A 21,796-nucleotide genomic window follows, 5' to 3' on the forward strand; every position below is an offset into this window, starting at 1 on the left:
AATCCTTGTAGCTTACACTGCGAAAAGAAATTTAATTTTCCCCTCATAGAACCGGTAATTGCACGCAGTTTGCTTCCGGAAAGTTTTCTCCATCTTGTTAAATGGAATAATTTTAATAACTGCTTTTGCGACTGGCGTAATAATCATACAAATTGTAGTGTCAGTTTATTAGCATGCTCTACAAACCAATTATTTCTATCTGTGAATCTACGTTTCTGTCATAGTCATGCACTAACCGATATATTTTTTAAAATCTTATAGCCGCCGGAGGATTCCAGCGATTCTTGGGTTTGGGCTTGGTAGGGATCGATGAACTAGCGAACGGTCCCGCCTCGACCCAAATTTTGGAACTACAGCCCAGACCATATGAGACGGAAAACATCACCGGCACGCTGACAGTTGAGGTAGTCTACCAGATCGTGTCGGAGTGCGAAAGCACCGTTTTTAAGCACCTGTTTCTATTCTTCCTTTTGCAGTTTGTGTTCATTGATGCTCCGCCAGCACCGGCTCCACGCCGCCAGCACACACAGCAATCGTTCCGAACCAATGGAGAAATGAACTTCGCTAGGGGTGAGTATTCAAAGTTGAATCCTTCCGCATCGCAGTTCGTCATTATTTGTGCATTTCCTAACAAACGCATTTTTTGTCACACTTTTGAAAAAAAAAACACCATCCGTGTATATATATTCGGACTGATAAGAATGCTACAGTGGAACAAAACTAGAGGGAAATTTGTTGAGTTGAAAACTACAGCAAAGTATCTTATAATTGTTTCTGAAATAAATTTAAAAAATATTAGTTGTAAAAATAACAAGAACCCCTTTTTAAATGTTTAAATTTTTTTCTCAAATTGCCCACAAATACCCCGAGAAAAAAAATAGTTGAATTAATTTGCAACGTCATCGTTGATCGTCAAGAAATGTCACTGTGAATCGGAAGGCTTGGATAAATGACATAACGCGAGTTTTTAGTATTTAGAACAGATTTAGACGACAGATTTTTTTAAGCTAGCTTTCCAAATAATTATTAAGAATGTAGCACCCACTTCAATCGACCATTTTTTGTTTAGCTGAAACATTAACAGATGTTGCTATGGGTTAAATATGTCATTAGTATGCCATTAATTTATTATTGGTTCACGACTAATTATTGAAAAGGGCCTATGTTAAAACGGTTTTGGTGCTTACAAATATTTTTGGAGCCAGAACCGTCTGTTTGATCGGTGTGAAGCTTCCGGCAAAGTTGCAGACAATAATTCTGTCTTTTCGAAAAAAATACCGTCAGGACAAACAGATGTAAAACTTGATACGCGAGCTTACACTTCACTTAATTATATAAAAACGCATCTTTGGACTGTGAAAACCAAGACATTGGATTCGCTTTGCGTAAGCTGTACTTTTGTTTACTGTGTCCGCTCTTCGTCCAGTGCAAACATTTTTACAAAACGATTGAATTTGTTGGGGAGTGTATTCTTTCATAAATTTTCATCGCAAAATTGGATGTCAATTGAAAGTTTTAGGTTGATTAAGTGTAATAGTTTTGAAAATTACATAGTAAGTCTCTATTTCGGCATGAATTTTTAGCATTGATGTCGTTATGCAGCTTTGCCCGCTATTGCGCGAAAAGTGAACGCAGCATCACAGTACATCGTAACGTAGCGGACTGTCACGTAGCACAGGAACTTCAACAAACAGTGGGCTTTTTGTTATTTGCATTTTACGCGGAACAAAATAAGCAAAACTGCTTGTTAAAGTTGCTATGCTACGTTCCAACATTTTTTATGTTTTTTCATTCCGTTACTGCGATTGAAGATTACCTGACCTCCAGAAGACGTCAAAATGGGTTGCGTCCACTGACCGCCATTACCGCTCGTGAAAGTTGGATAAGGAAAGACAAAAACTATTTATTTCAGCGAAATTTGTTCAGTTATAACTGAATTTGAATCAATACGAAAGCTAAATCTTAGCTGAGGATTAAAAACAATCTTAACAACAAGTTTGGTTACTGTACCTATAACAACAAAATCTTCGGTAGATATCAGAAAGTTACATCAAACTTTGTTGTATTTTGATCCAGTTCATATCTCAATTAATTGCTTTAATGACTGTAAATATTTCAAATTACATTGTTCGCTAAGCGATTCAAACAAACTGGGGGAACAATTATAAGATAGGTGCTTTAATAATAATACAACAAGCATTGCACCGCGTGTAAAACTATGCAACTCAGCTGAAATGTATGTCTATAATCTTTACTGAAGTGAAGTACTTATACTTTAAATATAAACAGCTCTATCATTTTGTTTTTGAATTTTTGGCCTCCAACCAGTTTGTACTAGCATCTCATACGTAACAATCCAGTAGCTATGCACAGAAATTATATTTCCTCACATAATCCTCATATAATTTTCTTTTATTTCTTTACTATTATTTCAGAATACTAAAAAAAAACAAAAATGACCTGATTTGTTAACATTGTTGTAGCTAATGGCTATGAGAAAAAAAACACAAGAGAAAGAACGTTATTGTAAAGAATACGCACTTCGCAGAGAATGCACGAATTTTAACTCTCCAATATCTTACATGATTTAACTTTAATACATAAAAAAAACAGCAGAGAGGCAAAACAATCACTGGTGTTAGTAGTTGAAAAACGAAATGTGGTGAATCGGACTAATTGAGAGGTATTTGTTGTGTGAGATGTTTGAGTTTTGGGACAGATAAAACCATGTACTAGAGCATCCGCGTTATTCAGTCTATATCTCTTCAATTACCAGATTGAAACTTTCCATGTGTTTGGAAGGTGTAATAAAAATCCCCTTTTAATTTGTTCTTACTTCAGTTAGATTTGTAAAGCTTAACTGTATTACATTCGTTATGACTAAGCTGTACATTTCTCTAAAAAAAATAGTAGCACGAAAACTTGATAGTTTTGTAAACGGCAAAAAACCAAGGAATACAAATACATATCATGTCCTTCGTTCGTTTAACCTGCAACGGGCAAGCGTTTTATTTCTTTGTTTCAAGAACGTAACGTGTAACGTGCGATGTTCGATTTGTTTCAATTAGCTTTCCCATAATGAAAGACGTATTCTCTATATGTTGCGATATGTGAGTAAAGATATTTCTATGAGAGCACTGCCTTCGCACTAACTGTACTAAAAATGAGATGCTATTTTCTTTGTGGATTTTGCTTTTTGTTTGTATTGAGTGTATATCGCTAACCATGATTAACACCTTTTTTACCATAATTTACTCCTTTAGTTACCGGGTACATGTACAGGACTTCATTGGACATCGAACTCTGAAGTATGACCCATTGCAATTACATTGAATCCTTCATCAATAAATTATTCAAGTCCTAGATTTATCTTGAATTAAACTATTGTCAATCAAATCGAGCAAAGATATTACTTAGCTCCTATCTTTATTCATCAACTAAGTTGTTGACCCTCTTCGGAACATTTGACCATTTTCCACCATATTTTTTTTATTATTGATGAGAAATCATAAATTGATACTACGAAGCTGATGAAAATTGCGACAAAAGCAAAGTTGTAGATAACTGAATGTCTCACAACAAATATATAGAGTCATTTCACGGCGCTTCACTAATCGTTCGTTTTCCAAACTAGTATGACCCCACATTTACTTACCTACTTCTCTTTTAGGACGACAGGTCGTTAACGACCCACTATTGAATCCAGAAAACGTCTGCACATTACTCGATCTTGGGATAGTCTCCTCCAGACGCTCCTAACACCCACCGATCGGACGCCCCATCAACACCACGCATCCAACGGATACGGGATCTACCATGGAGTCGCCGACCTCTGTCGGGCTCTCTGCTGACTATCATCTTTGCTAGTCACTCCTCCGTCATTCGTGCCACGTGGCCAGCCCACTGTAGCCTGTCGTATTTTATCAGCTTGATGATATCCGCATGTTGGTATGCTTGGTACACCTCGTGGCTCATGCGCCTGCGCCATACTCAATTCTTCAGTTTTCCGCCATTCCTTCATCGACCTACATTCATGGCCGTAGAGTACCACTGGAGAAATCAGCGTCCTGTAAAGCGCAAACATGCTTGCTGTGGGATCTCAGCTGGTAACGTCGTTGTCACACCACGTTACGAGAGTACCAACGTACACGAATTCGTCGACTACTTTATAGATATTCCCATCTGTTACAATCTCAGTACCGAGACTCGACGAACTTCCACGCTGTCCACCAGCCACAGGTTCGAGAGCCCGTCCCATCTTCAGACCGTCTAGCGTCACGAACGGGTCCGAAATTACGCCCGCTATCCTGACGCATGATAAAAAACCGCCAAGAGTGGCATGAACACTCTTAATCAGTTTTGTTGGGAAACCGTGTTGAAGCATAATCTTCCATAACTCGTTGCGCTTAACTGAATCATATGCCACATTGAAGTCTATAAAGAGATGATGAGTCTGCAGTTCACTTCTCTGAGGTTATCAAGGATTTGACGCAAGGCGAACATTTGGACCATAGTAGATCGCCCTTCCCGTAAACCGCACTGGGACCTTCCGGCAAAGGCTTCCTGCAACGGCCTCAGCAGGTTGTGGGAGAGAATCTTGTAAGCAGAATTGAGGAGTGTTATTATTGATAATTACTGCAATCGAGTCGGGGGCCCTTTTTATAGACTGGGCAAAAAAGTCCATCCATCCAATCCGCTGAACTTTTAAGATGAGCCGATAGATTACACGCAACAGATGCTCACTCCCGGCTTTTAAAAGTTCGGTTGGGAGGCCGTCCTTTCCAGCTGCTTTCTGGTTTTTTTTAACTCTTTACAAGCTTCCCTAACCTCCTTGTCCATTCTTCTCAATTTTCCGCTGTTTCTGTCGACGGCTCGAAACGTTGTTTCCATCACACGGCCACCAATAGCTAATCGGTTCCCTTCCTTGTCGTTTCTCATAGCAGGAATTGGCACCATCCGGTTCCTGATTTCGTTTACCAAATTATAGAAGCCTCTCGTGTCGTGCATGTTGAAGCTAACTTCCGCCTCCAAATGCTCGTTTCTTGCGTTAATGAATTTTTTTTTCGGCCTGCTATCGTTATTGACAACGGCGATAGCGTCTTCAAACATTAACGTTATCGGCGTGACGATAATCGGCAGGCGGTATCAGCTCACTAACGTCTTTTGTTTTGTCATAGCAAGTGCACTAGTTGCTACATTTCGGTTGCCAAAGCTGGCTTGACAACCATCAAAATAACCGCACCGAGCGTTGCTATTTACTCTTGGGCAATAACAACCCACGGAAGTGAAACTTCCCGAGTAGCAACGAGTTCATAAGTTTGGCAATGCAATAGACCATCTCACCGAATCTCTTTAACCTCACTTTTCTGACAGTTAGTGGTAAATTTGTTTACGTTTTGAACTTCGTGCTTTTTTCTGGTGGAGCAATCGAGTGCGTAGTGACGTAGTGCTGCTTAATTTATAATTGTTTTCAATGTTCTTGCACCTCTTGCACAATATTCAAAGGGCATTTTGGTAACAATCAAAATGATTTGCTATCCAGCTTTCCACGAGCGGTAGTGGCGGATGGATTTGACATTAAATGTAGGTTGTCAAAATATGGTTCATTGGATATTTCCATTGAACTAGTGCTTTTTGAATGGATTTGACGTATAATAATACTAGTTCAATGGAGAAATCCATTGAACTAGTAGTATGACAACCTCCATTATGTGTCAAATCCATCTAGCTAATTTCAGTTCAATGGAAATATCCAATGAAATATATCAGTTTGACAAATTACATGAAATGTCAAATCCATCCGCCATTACCGCTCGTGAAAAGCTGGATTGTTGAGAGCAAAACTGCTTCGCCCGAGGATAAACAAAGTTACCAGTAGCTGTCAAAACCAGATGCGTGACGTCACCGTGCGATGGTCTATAGCAACGAGTCGATCCGTTGCTTTTGGATCAAATGCTGCTTTGTTTGTGTTGCTATCCAAGACAGCGGTCAAAGTGAAATCAAATGGTGAATTTGTTCATCAGGCGTTATTGATTTGATACCGTCCGGTGGTTTTCGTCCTTGGCAATGACGCCAATGTCTGAAGACGTTAGCGTCATCGTCAATAACGATAACAGACGGTTGATAGAAACGTTATATTGATGTATCACTTTAGAATAACAAATGAAACTGATATATTGTGTTAAAAAATGTAGAAAAAACAGAACCCACATCCATATCACCTATAGACTGTCCGCATATTGAGTATTCGTTGTGCAGTTTTCTTTATTTTTAGTGCAATTTGAGATTCAAATCACACAATGTCAGCTGACAAATTTAAAATTGGAAAAGAATATCGATGCTTAGAAACCAAACAACGAGCATAGTTACCATGCGGGAGAACAGCGAGGAAAGAAGGCTTACTTACTTCACTTTTACGGCGACAGACCGAATATCGATCTAATGCCGAATCCAGAATACGTCACTATGTCACTTGGTTTTGGGCTGCTGTCCTTCAATCTCCCCTAACACCTATTTCGGGGGCATCCTCATCGACAGCACACATCCAACGAGTGCGGGGCCTACCTTGAAGTCGACGGCCCATATTGGGATTTCTGCTAAATATAGTCGTCGCTGGTCGTTCTTCCGGCATTCTAGCTACATGCCCAGCCCACTGCAACCTTCCGTGTTTTATCCGCTTAACCAAATTCGCCGATTTGTACACCTGGAAAACTTTTTGTTTTTTTTTAAGTTATCATGAGTTATGATTTTTAGTAGCAGAGATGATGTCCGAGAAAATCGGAAAACATAAATTTATAAATCAATAAACTCTACTCGAAAAAAAAATATAAAAAAAAAACATCAAAACATTGAAATTCAGCTTAAACAAAGATAAGATTGTTTGTCCACTTTGATTCAAAACATTTTTTCTCAAATGTTACCTAACGTTCAACTCGATTGAGACATAAAACATTTATGTTTAGTTGGTGATATCAAATTAGGCTCAGAATCGACAAAAAACGCTCCTGACCAATACAGACCAAAAACCAAAACAGAAAATGATTCCATATTGAGGCTAGAATCGCTTCTAAAGGACTAAAAACTCTACTTTATGTTTCGCGTTTGTTCGAAAATGACTTGATTCAGATTTATTAGTTTCATAATCTTGAAAACCATAAGCTTAACAGACCATAGCTTCATACAAAAACATGTTTCTGGATTTTCGTTCTATTGACCAGTTAATTGTTTTGACTCTTTAAATTGTAAAAATGTGCTTATTTCTGTTTTTTTTTTTAACCGTTTTTATTTCCCAGATGGCACAACGAAACTTTCCTCCAGTGCCCCGGCTACTGGTGGACCGACATTGTCAGGTGTTGGAAAAAGTACAATATCATCCGCCCCGACCTCACCCGCGAGAAAATCCGTCGGAATTATTGAAACTGTCAGTTATATGGATCGTAATCAGCGCTTCCAAGCAGCCAACGCTAATCGACTGGTGAGAAACCCATTCAAACTGACCCTTAACTTGCATGAATTATTCGTGCATCCCTACTTCAACACACAACAAATTAAGTTCCTTCTTATGCCACAAAACGAATCACAATTAATCTCATCTAGTTTAAGAAAGAATCACGCGCCCCGTCGAAGGAAACGCCTGTCGATGACACATGAATCACCGCATGATTCTCCCGCAGCCTAACGTGTGTTCTTTAACCGTACCCCTTTCCCCTGCTCTCTTATTGTGTTTCATCTTCAGAATAATTCCTTCCTGAAGCCCCCCTCGGCATCCGACTCCAGCTTGAACGGTACTAAGCTACATCCGTCCGATTCCACCCCGGTTTCACCGGCGCTCTCGTCCGTTTCGCAAAGCTTCAGCGGTGGCAGCTTCAGCACCGGCTCTCCGGAGAATGTAAGCAAGACACGCAACATACTTGGCACACTGCGGAACAAACTGTCGCTCTCGAAAAAGTCCAAATCGGTGGACAATCCACAGTACAGCCCCAGCCATCCGGGACAGATCCACAGTGCCTCGTCGACGCTCAGTCGCGGCTCGTCCACGGATCAGCGTAAGAACATTTCATCCATTTTGCAACGTTTGCCGTGATTTCCCAGCCTGCTCAGACTCTAACCCTACTGTTTTCTGTACCCCACAGGATCGAACATTTTCCCAAACATTAAGAATCTCTCCCGGAAATCATCGATGTCGGAGTCTTCCGCCATTTCTGGCCTCTCGAATGCCAGCAATCGAACCTACCTCCACGAGGAGTCTACGCTGCTGCTAGAAACGGTGGAGAACAACATACGGCGGCACTATCTGGTGCCGATCGAGGTTGCTATGCGGCAAAAAACGTGGAAGCGCAAGGGCACGAAGCTGCACGTATACAACGATCACACCTTCATTGCGAAGCACCTTGCAGGGTAAGTCTTATTCAATGACTGAGAAATTTCAAGCAGCCATTAAAACGCTCATGTTATTTCAGAGGAGTCCTTTGCCATGTATGCAACCGTAGCATCCCACGGCGTCCGGGAAAGCAGGGCTACGAGTGCCGCGATTGCCTTATCCAGTGCCACAAACCGTGCCATGTGCGGGCACCGCAAGCTTGTCCAAATCCGAAGATCCTCTCGGTGCAACTGTAAGTTATACCCCATGACCAAACTGCCACGAAAACCAACCGTTAATTTTGCTTTCATTTTTCCATTTCGGAACCTGCGATTTTTTACCGTTCTCTGAACTTCCTTAAGATCATCATTGCCCCTACTGAAAGAGTAAACGATTTCTTTAAGTAATTTTTAACAAGTGCTTTGCATTGATGAAAACCCCCAGCCCCCAAGTAAGTTTGCCCCGTGTGCCGAACCGGTTTGGTTCTTTCGTTGACCAGTCAAATGTTGCATGCGATTTTGGCGAGCTCTAAAATGCGTGTTCTTGAATCTGTAATTAACAGTCTGATGTTAGTTTTTTTTTGTGTTTGACTTTGTCCCTAAATCAAAAATCGCTAACAAATATAAACGAAAATATTTTACCTTTCAGATTAAAGTGGCCCTTCTCATAAGAAGGACATTTCAAACCAATTTCATCTGGGCATTTAACAACTGTCATCAGGAACCAAGGTTACCGTTGCGGATATTCAAAGTTACGATCCTAAAAATCCAGCACAACCGACTAGGCTGATGCTGACCGTTTACGGTCAGCATCAGCCTAGTCACGAATTCTTATACATAAACAAGACATAATGATTGTAACTAAATCGTTGATAATTCATTTTTCAGCATCCAACACAATAAACATAAACATTTGATTATTGGGTGTTTTTCAGTCGTAGACAAATAAAACAAAAAATACTACCATCTTGAGCGTAACAAAGCGTTGACCAAAGTGAAAATTTTTTCTACAATGGTGATAAAACTGACAACCCATAACAATCGCTGTAGTTTATTTTCTAGTAAGTCGAAATATTTATTAGGATTAATTGAAAAAGGTGAAGACAAAGAAGATCAAAAAAGCATCTCTGGTCCTTTGGATTGTGAAGGGAATTAAACGTTCAGCACGCACAGAAGCCAATCAAGTGCGTTAAACGTGGTTAACAGTTTAGACCGTTTCCTAAATAGCTTTACAACAAGCGCTCTGCTCTGCTCTCCTATTACTTTACTGTTAGGTATTTATAACTTTCAAATTACTAATAGGCAGGCCAATTTCGTTGCCCAAGCTGATAAAACGACTAAAATTCGAACCTCTCTATCCAAAATTCTCGATCGCGGGAAAATAAAGATTAAACAAGCTGATTATGTGTTTTTATTGTACCTATTTGAATGAAGAAAGGCCGGTTTTTTACGCTTGTAGAAATAAAAATATGAAATATGAAGAGTATAGTGAACGTACTTAAAAGTATTAAAATGGCTTCAATATGATTGGTATCAATAAGCATTCATATATTCAATCGATGTTCGTACAGTTTTATGAATATGTGTCAAAATCGAGTTTCGCTCGTTGCACTAAACCCGTAGCCCAACTAGTGAAAGGCTACTACTTGTTAGATTGAGTTGAAAGTTGATCGAGGGAGGAATTGTTCATAGTTATTGTAGTTGCTATTGGCAACGCAGGAATGTTTTGCAAAGTCGATTTGGTTTACTTCAGCTGTAGTTGATTTTCTTGTTTGGTAAGTTTGAAGTAAAGTGTTGATATTATAATTACCGTAGATTTAAAAGCTATTTGTACTGATTACCAGGCAAAAAATGAGTGATGTTCAAGAAGATCCAAATTAAATGCTAACCGGAAGTGGAAGAGCGATTTCTTGTTAGTGGAGAAGGTATGCAAAGTTAAAGATTTTAAAGGAAATAGTGATTCACATATTTAACTATCTCAAAAAGAAATTCTTTTAATAACAGCAACTATGGACCATTATTATTAATCAATACCGCATATCGTAATGATTCTCACGGGGTTCAATGTGGGTGCCGTAGTGATCCTCAGAGGGCTCAACACGCTTCTCACATTTTCAATGTGAGTTCCAATATGCACAGCCTAGCTGCAAGGAACCGGACGGGTTGCAGGTTGTGGATAGCGAAACGGAATCAAGATATGGAGATTAGGTGCGAATATAATTATTTAATACCCCCGAACAAGCAGCAGGAGTTAGGACCGGGAGATGCGCAGTGGGCTCTACACAATCTCACCTAACGACTCCTAAAGGCGAGTCGACGCCGCCATATGAGCGTCCTAGCCCAAAAACCCGGTGCGCCTGTTCTCAAAGAGGTGCAGCCCAAACAACGTCTGTGCTCCAGAGGAGCGGCTGAAGTACGAAATGCGGTGTTTCGTCAGCTACACCCAAGAATCAAAGTCCGGTTTTACGATTTCTCCATCATCAATGTACACTGCCCGTATTAAGATAAGACTCGATGTTGAATAAGAAGCCTTCTACGCACAGCGGGACATCAAGATCGTTAGTCTATAAGTCACGACAAAGCCGATCCCCGCCACTCAACTTCAAGCAGCTACGGAACCCGCAAGCTGCCGAAGTCTACGCGCAACAGCTTGAAGCGGCTCTACCCACGGTAGAGGAGTTCGGCGCAGCTTCTCTCGTGGATGGCTGGATCATGATCTGCATGGCCATCAGGGAATCCGCGGTAACGACACTAGGAACAGAGGCGCCGAGTGGCAGCAACGACTGGTATGATAGGAAATGCGAGGCAGCGGTGACAGAGAAAAACTGGACCTGGGTAAATTACTTGAGGGTAAGGAGAGAGAACCTGGTCAAGTACAGGCGAGCGAGGGAGGACATAACCACGATCCTAAGACGCAAAAAAGCACCAGCAGAAGGATCGTGATCATGAAGAGCTAGAAGAGCTATTCACTGCTAATGATACGCTAAAGTTCTACGAAAAGATTAACCAATATTATTCACTGGCGACAATTGATTTTACTCTCATGCCGCACATTATACCTTACGTCGCAAATAGTGCGCTGTATAGCGCATCTGATGTGCTATACAATACAGCGCACTACTTTCCACGTAAGGATATTTAAAGTCGCAGCGAAATGTCGCGTGCAACGGAAGTCGCGATTTCGATTTAGTGCTGCGACGTTAATACCGTAAAGGCTATGTGCCGCGAGCCAACTTTTGCAAGGATGTGGAAGGTTCTCATCACGAACGATAACGAGGTGGTCGACAGATGGAAGCAGCACTTCGATGAACATCTGAATTGCGATGCAACAAACAGAAGCGGGACTGTAACGGACTTGGGAGTGCCAGGAGTAGATGACCGGAAATCAGCCCCCCACCTTCACGAAATTCAGCGGGAGATTGGAAGGCTGAAGAACTCTGAGTCGGACTCTATTCCCAACAAGAAAAAAATAATTTCGAATAAGCGGGACGAACCAATTGAAGACGTAGCTAAGCAAAATGACGAGGTTTTTGTTTCTGAAAATGCTTTGACATACGCGAACGTTTTAGCGGGGTCAAGTGGGAATGCAAATAAATTGAAGCGAGTGGAAAACCGTAAGACTCGGCCAGTCATTGTGATTGAACCAGTCGAGTCTTCTCAATCTAGTGAAGATACTAGAATTTTTTTGAAAAATAATTTAGATCCTAAAATACACAAAATTAGAAACTTTAGAAACGGGAAAGCAGGTTCGATAATTGCTGAGTGTGCAACAGGGGATAACATTGAAGTCGTGAAAAAGGACATTGAAAGCAATTTAGGTGAAAAATATAATGCTGTTATTCCTACAACCGCTAAGCCTAAGTTGAAAATTGTGGGAATGAGTGATCAATATTCCCCCGAAGTCTTTATTGACTTGTTAAAAAGTCAAAATGAAGACCTCGGTATCAATGAAGTCAAAGTTATTGCTCAATTTGTAAATTCAAGCTTCAAATATAATAAGTATAACACTATTATTGAAGTTGATAAGGACACTTTTAACCACTTGATGACTGCTGGTAAAGTAAACATTGGGTGGGATAGGTGTTCGATTCAAGAGGCCGTCAATGTTTTACGTTGCTTTAAATGTGGAGAATTTGGTCATAAAAGCACAGAGTGTGTTAATCCTGAAACATGCTCCAAGTGTAGCGGACTACATAAGACATCGGAATGCTCATCGACTGATTTTAACTGCGTAAATTGTTTAAAATCTAAGAAAGAATTACATTTGAACTTGGACGTAAAACATCCAGCATTTAGCACGCAGTGTCCGGTATATCGGAGACTGTTTGAAAAAAGAAAAAGCAACATGTTGTTAAGTAAATAGCAGCTGAAGCAAATGCAATGTGAGAGGAAGCGAGAGATAGTTTATCTAAATATTGCTGGTTTATCTACAAATTATGCCGCATTGCGGCATTTTGTGGAAACAACACGTCCGATGTTAGTATTGCTGGCTGAAACTCATATAGTAGAAGCTGATGCATTCGATCAATATAACATACCGGGTTACAAAGTTGCTTTTTGCCTTTCACACTCCAGACATACTGGAGGGGTTGCTATTTACGCCAAGGAATCTGTTAAATTCAACACTCGGTTAAACGAATGTGTTGAAAACAATTGGTTCCTGGGTATATCAGTTGAAAGGGGCATGACGATGGGAAATTTCGGAATTGTATACCATTCCCCCAGTTCAAGTGACCAGCGTTTTTTGGAAATTTTAGATAACTGGTGGGAGAGTTTTGTAGATTTAAATAAATTAAACGTTATCGCTGGTGACTTTAATATTAATTGGCTTAATGAACCAAATTCGAATCAATTAAAGCAATTAGCAGATTTTTTCAATTTGCAACAAACTGTTTGTCAATATACAAGAATTTCCAGACAATCTCGTACATTAATAGATCACGTGTTTTCAAATTTTGATAATGTTCATTCCTTTACAGAGGCCGATTACAAAATTACAGATCATGAGACAATTTTTGTTTTTATTGAGAATGACCAAAACCGTGATGATAAAGTAAAGATAAAGTGCTGGAACAGATATTCGAAACAAGCAGTGTCTCAACTTGTTTCGAGAAGCTTGGATTTTCAACCAGTAACTAGTGATTTGGACAATAAAGCAGCTGTTCTTACCAACACGCTGAAAGAATGTACCAATAGTTTAGTTTTAGAAAAACATGTAAACTTGCATAATGCAAACAGCTGGTACACTTTAGATCTTCTGCGTTTAAAACGAAAAAGAGATAAAAGGTACAAGCAGTTTTACAGAAGTAACAGTAACGATGATTGGTATAGGTACACCGCGGCGCGTAACATGTATTCACGTGCCTTGAAAAAGGCTCGGTGTGAATATATACAGCGGAAGATTGATCAACATCAAAATAACAGCAAACAGTTATGGAAAATTTTGAACAAACTAATGAAAAGTAAAGATTGTAGCCCGCAATCCATAACTTTTAATGGCTTAGAAGAACAATCGGCGCGAGTAATAGTAAATAAATTTAACAATTATTTCGTTAACAGTGTTCAATCGATAAATCATAGCATTGATTTGGTCAATGAGCCGGACGAGATAATACAGCCGATCAATAATAACTGAAGCTTTGATGGTTTTCATCCTATTACTTTTGCAGAGTTGAAAGATATTTGTTTTTCTTTGGAGAGATCGGCTGGTATCGACAATGTCAACGCAAAAGTAATACAAGATTGCTTTCATGTCATTGGACACGATCTGCTGGACCTTATTAATGAATCACTGCAAACAGGGCACGTGCCTAAAGTTTGGAAGGAATCACTTGTGGTTCCTATCCCCAAGATTACTGGGACGTATAAAGCCGAAGAGTTCTGTCCCATTAACATGTTGCACACATTAGAGAAAATATTAGAACTTGTTGTAAAAGGCCAGCTGATGGATTATTTAAATCGTAATGATTTGCTAATTCCAGAGCAATCAGGTTATCGAGAGGGGCACTCTTGTGAGTCTGCATTGAATCTGGTGTTAGCAAAATGGAAAGAAAAAATCGAGGCTAAAGAAACTATTCTTGCTGTATTTTTGGATCTGAAACGCGCTTTTGAAACAATTTCTAGGCCCTTATTGTTGCGAACATTGGAGCGCTTTGGTATCGTAGGGACAGCATATAAATGGTTTGAAAGCTATTTGTGCGCTAGAACTCAGAAGACTCGTTTTAATGATTTTGAATCGGATTCCATTGCTAATACACTTGGTGTACCGCAAGGAAGTGTTTTGGGGCCCAATTTGTTCATAATTTATATTAATGACATGAAGCGAGTTTTACAGTTTTGCGATATAAATTTATTTGCCGATGACACTGTTCTGTTCATTGCAGCGAAAAATCCAAACGATATTGTTGCACTTTTGAATCAAGATTTACATTATCTGGCGAATTGGTTAAAGTTTAAACAGCTTAAATTGAATATTAGTAAAACACAGTACTTGATTATTTCTTCTGCCAACTCCAGACCAGACGTAAACATTGTAATTGATGGTGAGACGATTGATCGCGTAAATGAATTAAAGTATCTTGGAGTTATTATTGATGACAAATTAACTTTCAAGTCTCACATAGATAATGTCATCAAGAAAATGGCGAAAAAATACGGTATTTTGTGCCGTTTGAAAAATGAATTGACTGTTAGTAGTAAAATTAGTCTTTATAAGTCAATCATTTCACCACATATAGATTGTTGTTCATCCATAACATTTCTTGCAAACAATACACAAATGTTGAGACTGCAGCGCTTACAAAATAAAGTAATGCGATTAATAATAAGATGTAATAGATACACTTCCTCGAGTTTTATGCTGGACGCATTGCAATGGCTTTCTGTGAAGCAAAGAGTATATTTTTTGACAATGGTGTTTCTATATAGGATTTTGAATAATATGCTGCCTCGCTATTTGTGTGATCGAATTGATAGAGGAAGTGATTTTCATAGGTACAACACTAGAAACACGGATGATGCTAGAACACCACATTTTTTATTCGGAAGATCACAGAACTCTCTGTTGTACAAAGGAATAAACTTTTTCAATTCGATGCCAAGACAAGTAAAACGTTCAGCAACAATGGCGGAGTTTAAAAGGCTTTGTATTTCACACATAAAGTCTGTCTTGTAGACAGATTATATAGAATTTTTTGTAAATTAATGACGAAGATTGTAAAATTTAAACTTTTTTTCTAATTTATTGGGTACATCAAGTTATTATGTTCATTGATGATGATGGATTTTTGTTTCAATATAGTTATATAATAATTAATATTAGAGTTAAAAAAAATGAGTCGGCTACACATGTTTGAGCCACGCGCGCGTAGACTGACATAGACAATCTGGATATTGAGTACATCAGGTTTAAACCCCTGAAATTGAAACAAAAAGCATAAAGGGTTGATAAGTTGCTTTTTGGGTTGCTGTCACCTTTATTTTCTTAATTTATTTGCTTTTACGATTTAAAAAAAGGGTTCGGAGAAAAAAACTGAAAAGGCTTGGGTTTGCCTGTGGACTCCAAAACCAAACCTGTCCAAAACCAAGTCCAGATAATTTTCGGGTTGGAAACGTTCTGGATGAGCCTTGGATCAATGTTATTGAAAAATCGTTTATTTTTCATTTATTTTCAAATTATTGGTATTCTTTTGAAGGGTTACTATGTCTGTATTAATAACCAGTCCGTTATTTGTTTGTCAACTGGTTACATTGTATGACTCTATATAATATCTTACTTAGATAAATCGACCAGCTCAAACCGATGTAGGGGTATGAGGTGGGACCATCATCATCATCATCATCATCATACAAACATGGTAAAAAAAACACTTGCTAGATCACTGCACTGGATCATTTCCAAGATCTGGGAAGAGAAAAAGCTACCGGGAGAGTGGATGGAGGGAGTCGTCCACTCCATCTGTACGAAGGGCGACAAGCTGGAGTGCTGCAACTATCATGGCATTACGCTCATCAACGCTGTTTATAAAATATTCTCCCAAGATCTATTCCAACGTCTAATACCTTTAACCAGGAGGTTCGTTTGACAGTACCAAGCGGGTTTTATGGGTGCCTGTGCAACCACGGACCAGATATTTTCAATCCGACAGATTTTGCAAAATGTTGTGAGTACAACATGTCCACGCATCACATTTTTATCGACTTCAAGGCAGCCTATGGTACAGTTGATCGGGCACAGTTATGGCAGATCATGCACGAGAACGAGGATATTTTCCTATACAACCTGTCGCGGCTGATCAAGGCTTACGTGCGTGTTTCGGGGATACTCTCTATAGTACATTGGAGTCATGCCGAGGATTGAGACAAGGTGATGGAGTTTCCTGTTTGCTTTTCAACATCGCCCTCGAAGGCGTTATACGAAGAGCGGGCATCGTGTTGTACGTTTTTCACGAAGCGGGTTCAGTTTAAAGGCTTCGCTGATGGCTTCGACATCATAGCGGAAACTAAGCGTATTGGACTGCTGATTGATGCGTCAAAAACAAAGTACATGGAGGGAAAAGGCTCCGAGGAGAACAATGTTAGCCTTCCACCCCGGATCATCGTATACGGCGATGAGCTTGAGGTGGTAGACGAGTTCGTGTACTTAGGATCGCTGGTGATCGCTGACAACACCGTGCCTACTTTGCACTCCGTAAGACACTGAGATCCAATCGAGTGCGCCGCCGTACGAAGCTGAAAAAACACTAGTTAGACCGGTGTCCTCTATGGGCTAAAGACGACAATACTGCTCCTCTGAGACCTCAGCGCCCTTGAAGTTTTCGAACTGAAGGTGCTGCGAACCATCTACGGTGGAGTACAGAGTGAAGACGAAAAATGGCGTAGACGCATGAACCATGAGCTGCACCCCCATTGCACATCTGGTTAAAGTTAATAGATTGCGATGAGATGCTGAACGACAACCCGGTTAAAACGACTCTTTTCAGTTATCCGTTATTTCAGTTATCAGTTTCAGTTATTTTGTGTAATTTTGTAGGTCAATAATTTATTTTCATAATCATACAATTCTATTGTACAGTCTCTAGATTCTTTGCACAATTCTCGGATACAAAGTATCAGTCGAATAGTGAATCATATTCAGATTCTGCTATACAATATATCTTCAGAATACTCTCTTATAAATGCACTTTACAAGAACTACAGGTTTTAAATTTTCACTCACTCTCACTCGTTACATGGCGTTATATCGTTCACAGTTGTTTTCTTTTGTTCGCCAAGTTCTTAGCCGCGATAAAGGTATTTTTCATAAGCATGGCCACGGTCATCGGTCCGACACCTCCAGGGACCGGTGTTATATGTCCCGCCACCTTTCGAACCGCTGAAACATAATGAGCAGTTATTATAAAGTTCTCAATCGAAGGGTAAATGTATCCTCACCTTCGAATTCAACATCTCCAACTAATTTATTCTTGCCTGTTACTGGATCCGTCACTCGAGTTATCCCAACATCGATAATAGCCGCTCCTTCTTTAACCATATCGGCTTTAATCAATCCCGGCACCCCGGTTGCAGTGACAATTATATCTGCTGTTCGGCAGAATCGCTTGAGCTCCTCCGGTGGAGTGAACCGGTGACACATTGTCACAGTAGCATCCATCGCGCAGGTATCGTTGCGGCCATCAGCATGCAGCAGCATAGCAATCGGCATGCCTACATTTTTCGATCGTCCCACTACGACTGCGTTTTTTCCAAATGTCTCTATTTGACAGCGTTTGATTAACTCCTGTACACCAAGCGGCGTGCACGGTATAAGGGTGTTCATATCGAGACATAAGCGTCCCACGTTCCGCTCATTGAAACCGTCCACATCTTTGTCGCAGGACACAGAATTGCATACCTTGCGTTCGTTGATGTGCTCCGGGACTGGCAATTGTACCAGAATTCCATCAACACTATCATCTTGATTGAGCTGCTCCACATACTGCAGTAGCTGCTCCTCAGTTATATCCGCTGCATACCGAACGGTTTTGCTTTGTATGCCCACATCTTGTGCAGCCTAAGCGAGGAGTTTTCAGTGTGCATTAGAGAAGGTACGTTCTAATATAGGAAGATATCACACTTACCTTCATTTTATTCGCCACATAGGTGCTACTTGCTGGATCATCTCCAATGAGGATAGCTGTTAGCTGTGGCGCTCGGTGCCCTAGCTTCATCCATTCTTCGACCTGCTCACGCAGTTCGCTCCGTATATCGGCAGCAATTTGCTTACCATCGATTAATGTGGCCATTTCGGTTGAACTGCAACAGGAAAATATGCGTGTAATAAACTGAGAGTACACTGTGCGACTGAGGGCACTACAAAACAACTCAGCTGCAAACTAACTCCACACTTCTAGTTGATATATATAAAGCGCACAGTAAGTGGATAATGATTTCATGATACAGCAAAACTTAGAAGTCTGTATGAAGGTCATGGTAGTACGTACGATAAAACTATAATATCCATTTACCGTTGAGTAATATTGCTACCCGTAGTGGGTAAGCAAAGAAAATACTGCTCTGAAGATATCGCTAGGTGAAAATGAAAATATATGGAACTAATTACGGTGTTCATGGTTAAATTTCTGTGTGGCGTTTCTGGAACAATGTACTGGACATTCGTTTGTCGTTGTGCCGTTTAATACTTGCCTGCAAAAATTATTTTATTATCATATTCCAGCGTTACAAATTTTAGCTTGGCTTGTGGTTATGTTTAAACATCCAAAAAATAATAGAAAAAGCAAGGTTACGTTAATTGGTTAATTATTGGTTGAAAATAACAATTTGAGTATAAAAAAGATCTAATAATTAAAGTGCTACACTATCATGACGGGTACTAGTGATAACAAACTGTTGTCTGTGCAAAAAAAAAAGAATCGAAACCTAACAACAATGCTCTGTCGTACAGAGAAACGAGACCGTATGAAATTGTGAATAAAAAAAAAACATGAATATAGCGCTCCAAGGATGTAAACATCTGGAATAAATTCTAAACTATCTACGTAAGCCAACCTGTACTGTGTAGTAATAAAACAAACAACAGTTCAAACAAAGCCAAAGCTCGACCACCAGCAAATTTCAGCTGGATGTGTAATGACGTGCTTATAAGTCATTTGCGCTTTATCAATTTTTTTATGACTAGTAAATTAAAAAGCGGTAGCATTGATTTAATAAATGAGCCAAAACTTACAAACACATAAGGCAACCACTGCAAACACGCAGTGAAGAAGAAAAACGGTTAGGCACAAACAGTTGTTTAAGACCGAACAAGATTTTTTTTCTAAGCTCTAAGCTGACGACTCATTTGTACAATCAGAGTTTCATTTTTTTCTTTCAAAAATACTAGTAATTTTTCTACAGGAGCTTCAACACACACGTGCATACTAATGTCGATTTCGTTTTTGCGATTGTGCTACACTTTTTATGCATCGCAAGCACCCGACTGAAACCGCGTGTGGTTTGAAAAACACCTATACAAGAAACTACCAAAAAAGGATCGCTATTCGGTACATGTTACGGTGTAGCACCACCGCAAAATCAGAAACGACATAGGCGTTAAGCACTCGCTTCTCACCTGTCCTTGGTACCAGTACGAATAAACCTATCACAGGCGAGAATGTCCGCTCCATTCTGTCCCGTTTGGCACTGCATATTGTTGCGTGAATGTACCATCTTCGTTCGGGTTCTGCCAAGTTCACCAAGAGTGCTTAAACTATTATAATATTTCGTTTGTTGAAAACTACCGATGCTCTTCAAGAATTTGCTATTATCCGTAATCTTACTAAATAGATCAAGTGTTTTGTAATCTTGGGAGAGACTAGTTAAACTTCCTTCCACTTCCGAATTCTGCGATCGACTAATCATCCAGAAGCAATATTGCCTTACTTTAGTCACCAACGGGGCTCTGCATACATGCACCCGACCGCTTGTGAATCGGACAATGAACACAGCCATTGGCGTCATAGAGACCACATTCACGGGGTCAAAGTTGTTGCTTGCCTCATCCTCGTCATGTTCTACAGAGTGGGGCGTGCCCTAGCTGGGCTGGGGTACAGACAGGGAAGATGTTTTGATTTTGGCTGGTATACAGCTATACGATACCTTTCGACAGCAATACTCCGTTGATAACGTGCAATTCAGGCCTTCACTTCGTCGTCGCTCCGTAGGGTTGTTGTTTCAATAGAGTAGTGAGTGTTCTATAATCAGCTGGAAACATAACAAATATTATTGATCGAATGATATTGCGGTTCTTATTTTCGGTACAAAACAAGAAAACATGTCATCAGCTCATCTCATATTTTGTTCTAATATGCCATAACCAAATTCCACTCACTAACAAGCACTTATTTCTATTAAAATTTTTAATTTCATTTAAAAGGGATAAATCTTGATTTAATTAAACTTTCAATGACAACTCTGATGCAGTTCTGTAATCGCTTCCTGAGAGGTGAAAGCAGTCCTCAGCAACCCGTTTGAAACGTTTGAATGTTTGTCAGCTTTCTTTTCTCTCGCAGCCAATACAAACACAGGAGATGAGAGCTGAGAAGCACGTGCTGCGAAATAAGAGTTTCGGCTGTGTTTACAACCTCGACATTAAATGCATAACCAATTTTTGTTAATAAGCTTTTTGATGTTTTTGCCTTTTTTTATTACACCAAGTTATCTTAATTGTACGAAACTACTATTTACTTATATGTAAACATTTGTAACTCATTTTTATTCATTTACATACCTTTTGTTAGTAATCTTGTTAGTAAAACAGTTTATTTTTCACGGAGCGCAAACGCTTCAACAAACTGCAAAATTCATGTTGCAAAATTAACTTTCACTTTGCGATAGGGCCGAAACATGAATACTTATTGCGTAAACAACTTATATGCAGTTGTGATCATTAATCAAATTTATCAAAGCCGCTTTACTCTGAGCGCGAATGAGCTAACCATCAATTCAATATAGGTATCTTTCTCTATCTCAATACCTCTAATACCAAAAAAAAACCCCTGCACACAAGTCGCACAGTTAACTTTTTACTATTTTCATCATTTTCATACAAAACTTTCCATTATTTTTATATTGCTGTCAGCAACATTGTTGTTTTTGTTGATCAAAATAATCAAATCTAAAGACGGAAAGCACAGCCACAGGGAGTTTCGCGTTTTATCTAGATAAAAAACCATCTATTACCTAACACGCAGAGAAATGCGGTACGCAAAATTGTATTCTAATTGAACAAAATCGAATCATATTTCTCGCCAAACATGTGAAAAGGGCCCATGTGCCATATGTAAACAAGCCAAATTTTCTCGTTTTTCGATCAATACAAGCGAAATCTTCTCTTACCAATAAGATTTATTGATAAAAGAATTCACTTTTTATCAAAAAATCTTATTTGTACAAGTAGATT

At 39.5% G+C, this 21,796-nt stretch overlaps 2 protein-coding genes across 23 annotated transcripts in view; one reads left to right on the forward strand and one right to left on the reverse strand.

Moving 5' to 3' along the window:
- Nucleotides 1–9,759, forward strand: part of LOC129725882 (uncharacterized) — a 40,749-nt gene extending 30,990 nt beyond the window's left edge. For 10 of the 15 annotated variants that reach the window (XR_008728195.1, XR_008728194.1, XR_008728192.1 and 7 more), the window contains 8 exons: nt 262–404; nt 477–570; nt 7,293–7,474; nt 7,736–8,045; nt 8,133–8,397; nt 8,460–8,612; nt 8,722–8,810; nt 9,008–9,759. Coding sequence is in view for 3 of the 15 variants with exons in the window: in XM_055682259.1 (XP_055538234.1) it covers nt 262–404; nt 477–570; nt 7,293–7,474; nt 7,736–8,045; nt 8,133–8,397; nt 8,460–8,612; nt 9,008–9,029 (1,169 nt within the window). In the remaining 12 variants the exon portion in view is untranslated. Of the gene's footprint in view, nt 1–261; nt 405–476; nt 571–2,435; nt 2,990–3,670; nt 4,600–7,292; nt 7,475–7,735; nt 8,046–8,132; nt 8,398–8,459; nt 8,613–8,721; nt 8,811–9,007 lie in introns of those variants that run through there. The other 5 variants (XM_055682260.1, XM_055682261.1, XM_055682259.1 and 2 more) reach the window with 4 other exon arrangements.
- Nucleotides 9,760–17,368: 7,609 nt separating this feature from the next.
- Nucleotides 17,369–21,493, reverse strand: LOC129725883 (bifunctional methylenetetrahydrofolate dehydrogenase/cyclohydrolase, mitochondrial). 8 transcript variants are annotated; one of them, XM_055682267.1, is made up of 6 exons: nt 20,656–20,879; nt 19,967–20,598; nt 18,864–19,041; nt 18,477–18,651; nt 17,791–18,409; nt 17,369–17,731 (listed from the first exon to the last, which is right to left on the reverse strand). In XM_055682267.1, the coding sequence occupies exons 3-6, from the start codon at nt 18,965–18,967 to the stop codon at nt 17,604–17,606; spliced, it is 1,026 nt and encodes a 341-aa protein (XP_055538242.1). In that variant the 5' UTR covers nt 18,968–19,041; nt 19,967–20,598; nt 20,656–20,879; the 3' UTR covers nt 17,369–17,603. The 8 variants fall into 8 exon arrangements, with proteins under 8 accessions (XP_055538242.1, XP_055538243.1, XP_055538238.1 ...); XM_055682268.1 differs by lacking the exon at nt 18,864–19,041 and adding an exon at nt 19,042–19,092; XM_055682263.1 differs by lacking the exons at nt 18,864–19,041; nt 20,656–20,879 and adding an exon at nt 21,125–21,493.
- Between the last annotated feature and the right edge of the window lie 303 nt (nt 21,494–21,796).

The sequence above is a fragment of the Wyeomyia smithii genome, chromosome 2, assembly GCF_029784165.1.
Source record: "Wyeomyia smithii strain HCP4-BCI-WySm-NY-G18 chromosome 2, ASM2978416v1, whole genome shotgun sequence".
NCBI lineage: Eukaryota > Metazoa > Arthropoda > Insecta > Diptera > Culicidae > Wyeomyia > Wyeomyia smithii.

Excerpts from the sequence above, each read along its gene's own strand:
- LOC129725883 (XM_055682263.1), bottom strand. The coding sequence starts at position 20,355 with ATGACGCCAATGGCTGTGTTCATTGTCCGATTCACAAGCGGTCGGGTG. Across the intron at positions 18,652-19,966 it reads CGTACTGGTACCAAGGACAG|TTCAACCGAAATGGCCACAT; the intron begins GTGAGAAGCGAG and ends TTCCTGTTGCAG. Across the intron at positions 17,732-17,790 it reads TGGAGATGTTGAATTCGAAG|CGGTTCGAAAGGTGGCGGGA; the intron begins GTGAGGATACAT and ends ATTATGTTTCAG.